Source organism: Henckelia pumila, chromosome 3, assembly GCF_033568475.1.
Source record: "Henckelia pumila isolate YLH828 chromosome 3, ASM3356847v2, whole genome shotgun sequence".
Taxonomy (NCBI): Eukaryota; Viridiplantae; Streptophyta; class Magnoliopsida; order Lamiales; family Gesneriaceae; genus Henckelia; species Henckelia pumila.
In genome coordinates, this window is record NC_133122.1 from 156,822,251 (window position 1) to 156,836,503 (window position 14,253).

The following is a 14,253-nucleotide window of genomic DNA, read 5'->3' on the forward strand; positions in this document are numbered from 1 at the left end:
GATACTCGACATGAAGCATTGGAGGCTTATGCAAAATACATGGAGAAGATGCATTGTACCGCAGCCCCAACTATGCCCAGAAACGAGAGCTCGAGCTCAACAAATAATTCAGGGAGGACATATACTACAAGGACAGCTCAACAGACTGAATCTCATGAATTAACATCACTTATAGATGCATATTTGAAGTTGGCGAATGAGCAATGACAACATGCATTACGGGTTGCCGAGCTGTATGAGGATATCGAGAGAAAGTTGCGCTCATTTCGTGTGAGAGATGATGCTAAGTAGATTTGTGTTCCCATTTGATTTTGGGTTGCAAAGCAGTTAAGGACTGATGTTTTGTAAACTACTTATCCGCTAAAACAATGATATCACTTATGTGCAAGTTTATTAGTTAAGGAATGTTGTTGTACGAAGAATTAGTTAATGTACATTTCTAAGTTGATCATGTATGTTGCACCTTGATGTTTTATTGAAGTTCAATTTCCTGTAAGCAGTAATCTATATATGTTTAATGGTAGTCTTCGTTTCCAAATTCCGCTGTTAATATCCATATTTAGTAGGCTTATTTTCCTCTCTTTGCTCGCACCGTGTCAACCTTTGGATATACACAAATTGTGTCCAAACATATATAATGATGTTGCTTACTGATATTTGTTATATATTGTGGATATGAATTATCGAAACACTACCTTCGAAGATTTTGTTGCCATAAAATCTGTTGCACTGCCGAATGAAGTGATTCACAACCACTGATGCCAGCAATTAAATGTGGAAATGGTGGTTGAGGCCACATTTATTCCTCTCCCCATTACTGGTATATAAATGCATCTCTTATACCCAACCAAGTAGGACAACGACACTTCATTGAAAGCTTCTTTATTCTTGCGAAAAATGTCTGATGCAACAAGTTCTGATTCCTCTAATTCAGCTCCAGAACAACAAACTGGTGAGATCACTCCTGAGGTTATTGTGTTGTCCACTGATTTGGAGGATGAAGAGGTCGACTTTGTCCTCATATATTCTGATACTGAGAGTGGTGGTATTGCACAAACTAACAATGAACATGGCAACAAGATAAACACTTCTGAAGATGCGGCTGTTCCGCGCGAGATAGACGCTCTTGGATCAAAAGCAATCGACTTCAACGATGCAACCACCAAAACCACGCTTCTGATCATGGACAACGATGATTGTGACACTGATCCATGCAGCTCTCAGTCATCGAACTCACCTTCTTCGGTGAGTTTTTGAACTACGGTGTGACGAACTAGGTAGCTAATGTTCGATGGATGGCCTTCCTATTTTGTGCAACTTGTTTTGATTGGTTTTGCAACACATTTATAATATGTCTATTGTACTGGGATCTATATCTCATGTATGGGGCATAAATAATAGTCCTAATAAATGTAGGATAGATCTCCCGATATCGAAGCGCCATCATCGAACAATGATCTATTATTGTAAGTATGTTGCTGTGTAATGTATTATATGTGTTTGTCCATGATTCCCTTTCCACTAAACACAGCTGACATTATTCCCTTTCCACTTAACTCGAGAAAAACATTAAATTGGTCCAGTAATTCACTCTCATACAGCTTCAGAATTTTAAACATGGCTTAAAAGAACACCGATTCCATTAAGAAAATATGATTGAATACAAAATATAAGTAATAAACATTCAAAGGCGAAACTTACCCATGCCATTGACCATGCTTTCCCACCAAACACAATTGACATGATTCCACGTGCACTAAACTCGATAAACAAGAAGCAAAGGACACTGACTCGATGAAAGAAATTGGATTGAATACAAAATATAAGCAATAAACATTCAAAAGGCAAAACTTAATACATCACAAGTTGTTCTCAAAACAATTCAGTACATATGCTTCATATACTCCAACAACTAACAACACCTTGTGGGCCAAAATACATAAACATGACATGGTCTTCTTCAGTACACTTCATTATACGTAGCCAATGACATGGCCGATTGACATATATATATACTAACCATATATTACAGAGGTTTGTCCAGAATACACATAAAAACTATAACTAGTCGGCAAATTCAATATATGCACCGACACTTGTAGTTATATATGACAAAATATTCCTAACAAACCCAAGGGGCTTCAAAATCAGACATGTCATATGAAGAAGTTCATCAATCAGTTTTAAGGAGCCTTTGAATCAAACTCACCCTACCCTCATGGGGAAGACGCAAGAACATTCCTAATTTACTTGGATTGTCCACCATCAACTCTGCCACAAACACTTTTTCATCCATGTTGATATGCGACATGTCTCCTAATGCTGCAAATGCATTATCGAACAGTACAGCCAGCTTCTCATCAGTCCCTAGTTGCTTTACAAGATCCGACATAGTTGCCTGAGTAATGTCGGCTAAATTGTTGATAGCATTGACAATACCATCTTCATTTTCATCAGGTTTTTTGCGTTTCTTGGAGCCGACCTTCGATTTGGCAGGTGCATTGGACAATGGGCTTTGGGACACTGAAATTGATTCACCAGCACCCTCTGTATTTCTAAAATACTCAGGCGGGATTGATTCAACAGCATGACTTACATCAGTCTCCAAGTTCAAAACATCTTGTACAGCAGCCACGAATGGCTCCACATAGTTTCCTGCTGCATGGTCATTTCCAAACAGCTCGCACCAATCATTAAAATACGGTCATGACTTATTTCTCATGAGACATGCGGTGTTATCTGTCTGTAACATCATAAAAATAAATATCACGTAACGTTGTTGGAAACATATGGACAGTGAATATGCATTTACCTTTGACATAATCTTCCCAAGCCTCGTTCGAAGCTTCTATCGTTTTGTCAGTATCATTCCAACCAATACCACTCCTGCTTAACATTGAAACCAAACATCCATATGTTTTCTTCCAGACGTGAATTTTGGAAACAATATGTGGGTTGGCTCGTATGTTTGAACCTGAAAACACTTTGGCTAGCTCATTCTCCAATAACGGCAAATACCCACAACGAAAACCATTCTCGCTCTTAAACCCTTTTTGGACTGCTGTTTTCAAAGCTTCAAGTAGGGATTCTTCCTCTCTCACAGTCCAAGTGCGTCTTGTTTTCTCGGATTTACTGCCTCGCACATTTGTGTTGAAACAACTTGGACCTAAATCAATATTTTGGTGAAAAAGGTGTGATTACCTGCATAAACTAGAAGTCAATAATATGCAGTAGACTTATGTTACATGTGTGATGCAACGTTTTTTTTATTGAAGGAAATAATCAAAGTGCATAGATGTTACAAATACAAATATTATTTATAAGTCACCCAACAATGACAGTCATACTAGTGAGAAAAAAAGCAAACAGTAACAACACATTGTTAATCCAAGAGAAACTAGAAAAACTAAACACATAGGTATCCCGCATGTTTATGAATCCATTTTGTACATCGAAGTAGCTAAATTATCTCTCCACATGTCCCAAGCTTGAGAGGATGCCAAAGTATCGATGTAATCATCATGTGTTCCATGTGTAGGACTGACAATTGCTTCTTCCAGTTCTTCTTCAACTTCATTAGGCATTTGAGTTCGGATGAAGTTGTGCAATAAAATACAAGCCATTATCATTCTATTCTGAATTTTCAGTGGATAATAAGTTGGTGATCTTAGAACAGCCCATCTCTTTTTAAGCAGACCAAATGCCCGCTCAATTACATTACGTGCACGATAATGTTTGTAGTTGAAAAACTCCTTGTAATTCTGAGGCCCGACAGCTGAATTTCCCCATGCATCTATGTGATAGCGTACTCTTCTATATGGGGTTAAGAATCCTTCCACGTTGGCATAACCGTTATCACATAGATAATAGCACCCTGTTCAGATCATTATATAAAAGTTAGGAAATACAATGCATGATCATTAAAAAACTGTAGAAACTAACAGTAATACACTTTTTAAAAAAATGGACACAATTGTTATACAACCATGATATGTATCGACATTATGTCAGCAAATAAATCAAAGTTAATATGATTAGATGAGTAGATTAGATTGAAATAACCTCTCGGTACTTTAAAACCATCGTTTCTTGTTATAGCATCACGTAGGACCCTCGAATCTGCTGCTGATCCCTCCCAACCACAAAGTGTGTAACTGAAGTTCATATTATGATCACAAACTGCCAATACATTTATGGCAATGGTACTCTTTCTTGTTATGAATTTGGGCTGCTCAATTTTTGGTACATTCACACTAACATACGTACCATCCAACGCTCCGAGACAACCCTGAAATATATTTTAATATGTTGTTATAACATTTTTGTTTTGATTACATGATTCCCAGAAAAAGGGTACAACATTATTTCATTCATTAACAATTGAAGAAAGAGAATACAAATGAAAAGTACCTTGAACCATTTCCAAGTTTCGTTAGAACAGTCTGCAGCAATAGGAAGAGGCTTGACAAGAAGTATAGGATGAAGTCTCAATATTGAACCCAAAACTTCGTGAAATTGTTTGCTTACTGTATGACCACTACGCATGTAATCATGTCCAGTAACCCGGTTTTTCTTATGATGTGCTAATATGGATAGAAACATTGCAACCTTCTCCTCAACTTTCAAGTATCTAGATTCGACCAGCCCTCCGATATTAGTAAGCAAGTAACACAACCGTGCGAATGCATTCCGATTCATTCTCAAATTCAAAACACACTGTGCATCACCAATTTCAGTGATCCTGTGTAAATGGTTAATTTGTGATTGTATTCTTTGTGTCATATTGTACGACACTTCTCTTTTATGTGTGACACGTCTTCGTTTGGCAGCTAAATTCTTGTAGTGTCGTGCTAAAACACATACCATCAACAGATTCCCCAACAACATACGGTGCAACATTATGATGAGGATAATGTTTCTACGTCGCGTGTCCATTGCGTACATGAACTTAAAAAATGGAATAAATAATTAGTCTGTTCATATTAAAAACAGATAATGAAAACTTTTTATTCCTTCATTCAAGTAAAGTTTCCATGATTTTTCCATCAAAATATGTAATCTTTTGTTATATGTCAAACCACTACTGGAATATGCGCTTACTATAGGAGGATATCATCAAGAATTGTAAAATCACATATCTAATCATACAACTTAATCGAACAATAAAATAGACACAGCATCACCGTTGGATAATATGTTACACGTACGTTGACACGCACATATGAATCATTTTCATACCATCTATCATGATCTACTGTTCACGTTAGTGTGATTTCGAAAAGTCTGTAATCTTCATACACGAATTTCTGAAAAATATTTGTGAAGATTTTGCATACCTGTTTGCGATTTATTCTTCTCGCACCGTGCGGGTTAAACGGAATCCTCTGAAGCAACGTCGAGTATCTCAGGTAAAATCCATTCTTCTCTCGTCTCTACTTCCTGCTTTAGATCTAAGATCTACGCCACAGTAATGAGGTTGAAGTCAAAATATCCAGGGACAACTTGGTAATTCTATCCCCTAATCCATAGCACTGTACATAAGCGGACTCGTAAAACCTGGGCCATATCGGGATCTATTTTCCATTCTGAACAGTTCTTAATACCGGGGCTCCAAGATTTGTAGAGAAGTCCAAAATTCCAGACAAACGCTAGTTTGCCACTCAATCCACCACTAATCAAGTAAACCAAACGTAGCCTAAATGTTGAGGATAAGTATATGACTTTTAATGATTCTGATGGAATTCAACATAGTATCACCTATGTGAGAGAGAAGTGGGACCGCTTCGAAGAAATTGCAAGGCTCAATTCTAAACTCTCTTGCAGAATCAGACGTGTGTTCATGGCCAAAACGAACACATTCATGAGAACTGAATAGTATCAGGGAGAGTCCTGTGTGAAGTATATCTTAATTTACACAAACGTCATAACAGTTCAAGGACATCATGTCTACTGGTCGGTTAGTAAAACAAATATATTTCACCAAAATTCGTATCAATTTTCATTCATGTGGGGGATTGTTGAAAATATGTTTTCAATTAAAGTTTTGAATGAAAATTATGGTTGATGAATGTGAAAGTGTCATTTGGCTCTCCACATTCTTGAGTTAATTTGAGACTTTTGGCCATTCACATTCTTGAGTTAATTTCAAGATTAATTGAGTTAATTAATCTTGCATGACTCTTGGTGTGTCTTTTGGAGCCTATAAATAATGTGTTCATTTTCTCAATCCACATACACAAAAAGATATTCAATATCTCACTCAATCATTCTCTTGCATTTCATATTGTTAGCTTCTCATTTGGCCTCCGTTAAGTTTTGGTAATAAAGTGAAGGTATGATTCGCGTTCGCCGGAGTAGTGAATTTGTGCTTAGTTTGCTACTGGTTCAACCGTTGTATCCTGGAAAACAGACGTCTGTACGTGTTGATCCTCAAGCATTTTGTGGAGGCGACAAATCCGTTTCAAAGAAAATGTACTTAGCTGCAGGCCTTGGTTTGCTTTACAGTTTACTTACTATTTCTTGTTCGCTTTATTGTTTACTCTTGTTGTACTGTTCTATTATATATTCACGTTTTTGAGTTTAGCATTTTGGACAACACTTTTTTGTATCTGTCGAATGTTGAATGGATTAATGGTGATTTCCATGATATTATGAAGTAATTTATTGGATTGATCTTCAAAAAAAAAAAAATCATCTGTTTCATCACTATATTTCAAAATTAGTTTTGTGTAAAAAAAAATGGTTTTTCACATATTTTGGTTCATTTCAAACACTGGGTTTAGACAAAAACTCCTATGAGACGGTCTCAATGGTCATTTTTTTGAGACGAGTCTCTTATATGGATTATCCATTAAAAATATTTTATTCTATTTCAAAAGTATTACTTATTATTATAAAAATATGAGTAAGTTGACCTGTCTCACGAACGAGATATCCGACGGACGTTACTCTTGGATCTATTATAACATACCATAGATATATTTAAAATTAAAATCTACGACACTCCCTCTCCTACCCTAACATTAACATTGCAAGTACACAATTCACTGCAATATCACACACCATCATCGATTTTACTTCTCAAAATTCTTGAGACCCAACTCCCAGTTGGACTCCAGATCCGCCGTTGGTATGTTTTGCTCTACAAATTAACTGTTTTACGTGTTACTGTTACTTCTATTTGATCGCGAGTTTGGCAATTTTAGGTGTTCAATTGAGATTCCTTTACTATTCCGTGTATGAGTCGAAACCCTTGATCAGAAATTGAGATCTTTTCTATAGTTATGGTAGATCAATGTTCTGGCTGGTAGTTACGGTTCTTTCTGACATTGCGTGGTTGATGAATTTGATTTCAGAATGAGAACGAAGCTTGCATCTCTTTTGATAGTGGTTGTGTGACCCAAATTAGTTCCTGATTAATTCTTTTGGTTTCTCGTTGTAAATTTGGCTATATTTGATTTGCAGATGTGTGTTTTAGGTGGTTCAAAAGGGTGTTGAAGATATAATATTTATAGATGCTTAGGCCTTAAGATAGGTTGGTTGACTAAACTCTTTAGATGTTGGGGAAAAAGAAAATGTATGAAGGAGGGAGGAATTGTTTCAAGGTTGCAGTTTCTAAAAATCAGGAAATTTGAATTGGTAACAAACTACAGAGGAGTTGGAAGGTCAAATTTCGGGGGAGAGAGTAATCGACCAAAGGTCGATGATTGATAAGTTGATTTCAAGCAATTTTTCTTTGTGCCATAAAGGTCAACTCTAAGGGTCATTTGTAGATTTAAGGACTACGAAGGAGATTTGTAGTGTGTAATATCTCATCTGACAAATATTGAGACAAAATGAATAAGATTATGTAGGTGTATAACTTTGATTAATAATTTTCACAGGGCGAGAATGGATGCAAAGTAATCACTAGCGTAACCCCTTGTGCATATCTCCCTTTGTGTAGGCCCATATCGTGTGGGCCCAGGGCATTATTTAATCACATCAGAATAGGCCCCAGGGTAGTGTTGACAGAGAGATTCCGGGTAACTGTGTACTGGAGGAGATCCCAGAATGTGAAGGAGTATGAGGTTGACATTGTTCATCTAACGGAGGTGATTGTAAATTTGTAATACTAATACCTTGTGGCATATCAGAATATGGGGGCGGCTGGTGGGCAATGTGAATGGTTTTCTAAGGGTGTAATGGACTCTTGCTGTCTTGCATGTGCTGCAACATGCTGGGCCTTTGCCGATAGAGTATCAAAGAAAGTCACATGGACATGATATTTGTGGAGTAAGAAAAAAGAAGATAGAATACCATGAGATCATGGTGAGTGCTCGAGGACAGAAGGTTTCTTTTAGGTATGTAAAATTAATTAATTAAGGTTTTAAGAAGAACGAAACGTGATGAATCGGTGAGACCAAGCTTAAGCAGGCTTAGTACGAGATTAAACGTGAAAAGACGTTTTTAGTTTTTACTAGAAGTTATATTCTATCAAGTCAATCAACAAATCGAAGAACACTTAAAACATACAAAATTTAAGAATAAATGCATAAATGGTAGAAATTTTTTACTACCAAAAGTAGCTATTATACAACATTCAAGGGCCTTCAGGGAAAAAAAAAATAAAAAAAAGGGCCTTCAGAGTTTCCAAACTTTTATATTATCAAATATTTAAATAAAAAATTTAATATAACTTTTATAAAAAAATAATAAAAGGTAATTCAAAATTCTAAAAAAAAAGTTTAATTTAAAATTTTATCTACAAAGCTCACGCTTAGTCACACCTTTTTGCCTTTTGGTTGACCGCTTTTGCCTGAAACGAAGTTTTTTCCTCATGCTTCGCGCCTAATCCGTGCTTTGTAGAACAGTGTGTAAAAGTGATTCAAGATAAGAGGATAAAATGCCGCAAGATCTTTGGTATGATGTCCAGAAAGATCACATTGAGGTTCCTGTTCATTGTCAATTGAATGTTTCTTCAAATTCTGTATATCATGAACAGGTCAATTGACTCCTTAAAGTGAATTGATACAGTTATTGAATGACACCTATCTGCAAATGATTGTAGTTAATGTAGCTTAACAAACTATTTTGGTTTATATGGCCCGGCTTGCAGTAATTGATTCCTTAATTCTAGCCATATTTTGTTTGATGTCCAGAAAGATTACTGTGAGGTTCCCGTTTATACTCACCGCTGTGAAGATAATATTTTTATCAATGGTTAAACAATTTTTGATGAAATGCATTTTCAAGATGCACTCTCTAATGAGTGCTTGGACTGACTATATTCGTTAAATTAATTCTGATTTGATAGGTTAAGTGGTCACTAGGGTTCTAACAAGGCTCACTCTACAACAGCTAAGTCTTATTTTTTAGAAGTTGTGGGTGAAAAGGCCCTTTAGTACTAATATACTTCAATAACATTCTATATTAAACTTCTGTTAAAACTAATGCAGGTTTTTTTGCCAATTATGTTTTCAGAATTGGTTCTTGATATGCCACAAACGTAACTTAAAGCTAGCTGGTTTGAGGACTTTTTATTTGCTGTCCTTATAGTTTATATTGACCAATGGCGCTGCCTTTGATTACAAGAAGGAAATCACTCACTGCTTTGGCATACTTGGTTCTCTTATTGGAAGCATGTAATGGTTTTTATCTACCTGGAAGCTATATGCATACATATTCAACAGGAGATGAAATTTACGCCAAAGTGAATTCATTGACCTCCATCGAAACTGAGCTTCCTTTTAGCTATTACAGTCTTCCTTATTGCCGACCACTCGGGGAAATCAAGAAAAGTGCTGAAAACCTTGGAGAATTGCTTATGGGAGATCAAATCGACAACTCTCCATACCGTTTCCAGATGAATGTCAATGAATCAGTGTACCTCTGCACCACTCCTCCGTTGAAGGAGCATGAGGTAAAGCTTTTGAAACAGAGATCTCGCGATCTCTATCAGGTGAACATGAATCTGGATAATTTACCTGCTTTAAGATATACCATCCAGAATGGGATTAAAATTCCATGGACTGGCTTCCCAGTTGGATACAGTCCTTCTGACAGTAATAATGATTATTTAATCAACCATCTCAAATTTACTATTTTAATTCACGAGTATGAAGGAGCTGGTGTGGAGATAATTGGTACTGGAGAAGAAGGTTTGGGTGTCATTTCAGAAGCTGATAAAAAAAAGGCATCTGGTTATGAGATTGTTGGTTTTGAAGTTGTCTATTGCAGCATAAAATACGATCCTGAGAAAATGCCTAAACAAATGTATGAAAACATAGCACCTGTAACCTGCCCACGGGAGCTAGACAAGTTCCAAATTATAAGGGAGCAAGAGAAAGTGTCATTTACGTACGAGGTTCAGTTTGTAAAGAGCAATACCAGGTGGCCATCTCGATGGGATGCTTATTTGAAGATGGAAGGTGCCCGGGTTCACTGGTTTTCAATTATGAATTCGTTGATGGTGATTTTCTTCTTAGCTGGAATTGTATTTGTCATCTTTCTGAGAACAGTGAGAAGGGATTTGACGAGGTATGAGGAATTGGACAAAGAAGCTCAGGCTCAGATGAATGAAGAGCTTTCTGGTTGGAAGCTTGTGGTTGGTGATGTCTTCAGAGAACCAAATTATTCAAAATTACTTTGTATAATGATCGGAGACGGAGTTCAAATTACTGGGATGGCAGCCGTCACAATTGTTTTTGCAGCTCTTGGTTTTATGTCACCAGCTTCAAGAGGAATGCTATTGACCGGGATGATATTGCTTTATCTATTCCTAGGAATTGTCGCTGGTTATGTTGGTGTTCGTATGTGGAGGACTCTGAAAGGAACATCTGAAGGATGGAGATCAGTTTCTTGGTTAATTTCATGTTTTTTTCCAGGAATCGTTTTCGTTATACTAACTATCTTGAATTTCATCCTTTGGGGCAGTAATAGCACAGGTGCTATCCCCATTTCATTATATTTCATACTGTTGTCACTTTGGTTTTGTATATCAGTGCCACTTACTCTCTTGGGAGGACTCTTAGGCACTCGTGCCGAGCCTATCCAATACCCTGTCCGAACTAATCAAATACCTAGAGAAATTCCTGAACGTAAATATCCCTCATGGCTTCTTGTTCTTGGAGCAGGCACCCTTCCTTTTGGGACCCTCTTTATCGAACTTTTCTTCATACTTTCTAGCATCTGGCTCGGAAGATTTTATTACGTATTTGGCTTCCTTCTTATTGTCCTCCTCTTCTTAGTCATCGTCTGTGCTGAAGTTTCGGTGGTTCTAACTTATATGCATCTGTGCGTTGAGGACTGGACATGGTGGTGGAAGGCATTCTATGCCTCGGGTTCAGTTTCTCTCTATGTGTTCTTGTACTCCATCAAGTACCTGGTCTTCGATCTCCAGAGCTTGAGTGGGCCAGTTTCTGCTACACTTTATCTTGGTTACTCTTTGATAATGGCTATTGCAATCATGCTTGCAACGGGCACGATTGGTCTCCTTACGTCGTTCTACTTTGTTCATTACCTTTTTTCCTCTGTGAAGATCGATTGAAGAACAAATAATCAACTCGTGTTTTGGGATATGGAAAATCTGTCTGTCGGCAATGTATCAAGAATAATTCGGCTTTTGCCTTCGACAGATTTTTCTGATACTTTAATACCCGTTATCTCATGTGTCATTTTTTAGTCTTTTTATAGTGTCTTTTCCACTTAGTGTAGTTGCATGCATTCGAAAATTATGTACTGCATTCGTTTGTAATTGTACAACTATCAAAGTTTATTTTGAACTCATCGGCTTATCGCGTGGCATAAATAGTTTTTCTTATAGTTTAGAGAATGAGAATATTTTTCCCGTTGTACTCCATTACAAATTTAAAAATATTGATATTCTTATGGGCTGAGTGGAAACAGTAATGGCCTCTTTTCAGTAATTGTTTAAATTGAAGAGTGTTACTTTGTTAGTGGGTCATAACAATTGGAAGAAAAAGATATATTGCAACAATTATAGTTCATCCTATGTGGATTATTCGATTTAGGGGTTGTAAGATCTAAGGCTATGATTGGTCATTTTCATGTGAATCTCACGTTAAAAGATGCGTGGCTATTTGCTGGCTATATAACCACAATGAGGATTATAAAATTAAACACCGTTTAGTTTGAGATATGATATAAGTAATATATAGATAAGTAGTATAATGTAATAAAAAATAAATAAAAAATGATAGTTAAAATAGTATTAGATTTGATTGATAGATTATGATTTATTTGATTTGATTGATTAAATTTTATATAAAAATGTTAAATGACTATTTTGTCCTTTTAACCATAAATAAAATAAAAATTATATTATTTATAAGAGGTAATATAGTAATTTGAATTCAATGATTTGATTGATGTGAGATAAATAATTAATGATTTGATTGATGTAAAATAAATAGTTAATATATAGATAAATAATATTAGGGATGTAAACGAGTCGAGCCGAGCCGAACAGTATCAGGCTCGGGCTCGGCTCGTTTGGTATATGTGGAGGCTCGGGCTCGGCTCGAGCTCCAGCCGAGCTTTTGTAATAAAGCTCGGCTCGGCTCGTTTATTGAATTTGTAAGGTCGGGCTCGGGCTCGGCTCATTTATCATATGAAACGAGCCTGGCTCGAGTTTGGCTCGTTAAACGAGCTCATTTTCAAGCTCGTTGGCTCGTTTAACTGGCTCGTTAAGCAAGCTCGTATTTTGGCTCGTTAAGTGGGCTTAGGCTCAGGCTCGAGCTCGTTTTCGAGCTCGTGAAGCTTAAATACAAAATATAAATCTCTATATAAACTAAAATTAAATTTTTCTTAAAAAAATAAAAATGACAAACATAAATAAAACTATAAAATTAATTATCAAATGTATGTCATATGCAACAGTCCACTACAACGATACACAATAACAATATAACATCATTACATTGTACATAAAAAAACCCAAATTAGAAAAACCATTAGAAAAATGAAAACTGCATCTCCAATAAAAATTAAATACATCCTGCAACCAATATTCTTCGCAACATCATCTCTAATAAAAATAAAAAATAATCATGCAATATAAAAAATAAAGTTAATATCACAAAGTAATATAAGCAAGCAGAAAATTGAATGCGACGACCATTTTTTAAAATACGTTTGTAATTTTAATTAGTTGTTATAAATATCGGTAATTTTAATTAGTTGTTATAATTATCGATAATTTTAAATTACGACACGTTTATAATTTTGTATGTATCTAACGTATCGGTAATTATTATAATTATGAAAAACAATTTCTGAAAATAAGTTGTTGTTTTTGAAGAGTTATTCCATTCGCAAATGATGTATTAAGTCGTTGTCTGCAACTAAATTTTTGAAAATATTAAATTAAGTTTTGAAAATATTTTAACAAAAACTTCAGCCTACCACAAATTTATGGACACCTATATGTGACATAGTTTTAAAACATCATTCTACATAATAATTCTAATGATCACATATAAACATCATATTATTTAACAAGAGTGAATTCATAGTTTTAACTTTTAAGTTTTAATCATAATAAAATTTGGTTTTATAATTTGTTTGATAATTGATAAGCTTATTTTTATTACCTATACCAATGAAATGATATTATTATTTCACAAATTCTTTTAATTATATATAATGATTTAATTATACCAATGTGTGATATGATTTATATCATAATCTTTTCATCTCAATTATATATACCTAATTTTTTCTTCACATAGATAATAATATCATTAAAAGAAAATGTATAAAATGAATGAAAAAAATTGTTCTTGTATTTTCATGGCTATATACATGCATGTATTTTTGTAAACAAAATTACTAAATACAATATAAATTATAAACCTATATACCTTCCATTTGATTAGAGTTGTATTATTTTGTTAATATAACCCGAAGTATGCCATAAAATTATAATCTAAAATAAAAAAATATTATTTAATATTAAAATTTAAGATATTTTGTGTTCTACCTTAAACTTTTACTTGACAATCATAGACACCTAGTTGGTTAACAACTCATGTAACAATAACTGATTGAATGTACAAAGTGTTACATCAATTGTTGTCCATGTAAGCGCTTAAGATTGGTGTCCGTACGATACCAAATTTATATATATATATATATATATAATTATTACTAAAACGTAATTACCAATAAAAGAAATAAACATAATCAAATATATGTTTTTTGGTTCAAAATTTGATATAATATTGTCACTATTTTTTATTTTAACTAGTTTTT

General features: G+C 35.1%; 2 protein-coding genes across 7 annotated transcripts; one reads left to right on the plus strand and one right to left on the minus strand.

The window, feature by feature from the left end:
- Positions 1-3,431: 3,431 nt before the first annotated feature.
- Positions 3,432-4,935, minus strand: LOC140889806 (uncharacterized). Its single transcript, XM_073297537.1, has 3 exons — positions 4,411-4,935; positions 4,063-4,288; positions 3,432-3,874 (listed from the first exon to the last, which is right to left on the minus strand). Exons 1-3 carry the CDS (start codon positions 4,933-4,935, stop codon positions 3,432-3,434), a joined length of 1,194 nt encoding a protein of 397 aa, XP_073153638.1.
- Positions 4,936-7,002: 2,067 nt separating this feature from the next.
- LOC140886654 (transmembrane 9 superfamily member 12-like) lies at positions 7,003-11,762 on the plus strand. 6 transcript variants are annotated; one of them, XM_073293362.1, is made up of 3 exons: positions 7,024-7,129; positions 7,884-8,342; positions 9,463-11,762. In XM_073293362.1, the coding sequence occupies exon 3, from the start codon at positions 9,551-9,553 to the stop codon at positions 11,525-11,527; it is 1,977 nt and encodes a 658-aa protein (XP_073149463.1). In that variant the 5' UTR covers positions 7,024-7,129; positions 7,884-8,342; positions 9,463-9,550; the 3' UTR covers positions 11,528-11,762. The 6 variants fall into 6 exon arrangements, with proteins under 6 accessions (XP_073149460.1, XP_073149462.1, XP_073149463.1 ...); XM_073293365.1 differs by having other exon boundaries at positions 7,884-8,310; XM_073293364.1 differs by lacking the exon at positions 7,884-8,342 and adding an exon at positions 9,296-9,362 and having other exon boundaries at positions 7,041-7,129.
- Positions 11,763-14,253: the final 2,491 nt, after the last annotated feature.

What these genes read in the sequence shown, in the direction of transcription:
- LOC140889806 (XM_073297537.1), bottom strand. Translation starts at nt 4,935, where the DNA reads ATGGACACGCGACGTAGAAACATTATCCTCATCATAATGTTGCACCGT. An exon ending in AAACTTGGAAATGGTTCAAG is followed by an intron (nt 4,289 to 4,410) that starts GTACTTTTCATT and finishes AATATATTTCAG; the next exon opens with GGTTGTCTCGGAGCGTTGGA. An exon ending in TGGTTTTAAAGTACCGAGAG is followed by an intron (nt 3,875 to 4,062) that starts GTTATTTCAATC and finishes TGATCTGAACAG; the next exon opens with GGTGCTATTATCTATGTGAT.
- LOC140886654 (XM_073293359.1), top strand. Translation starts at nt 9,551, where the DNA reads ATGGCGCTGCCTTTGATTACAAGAAGGAAATCACTCACTGCTTTGGCA.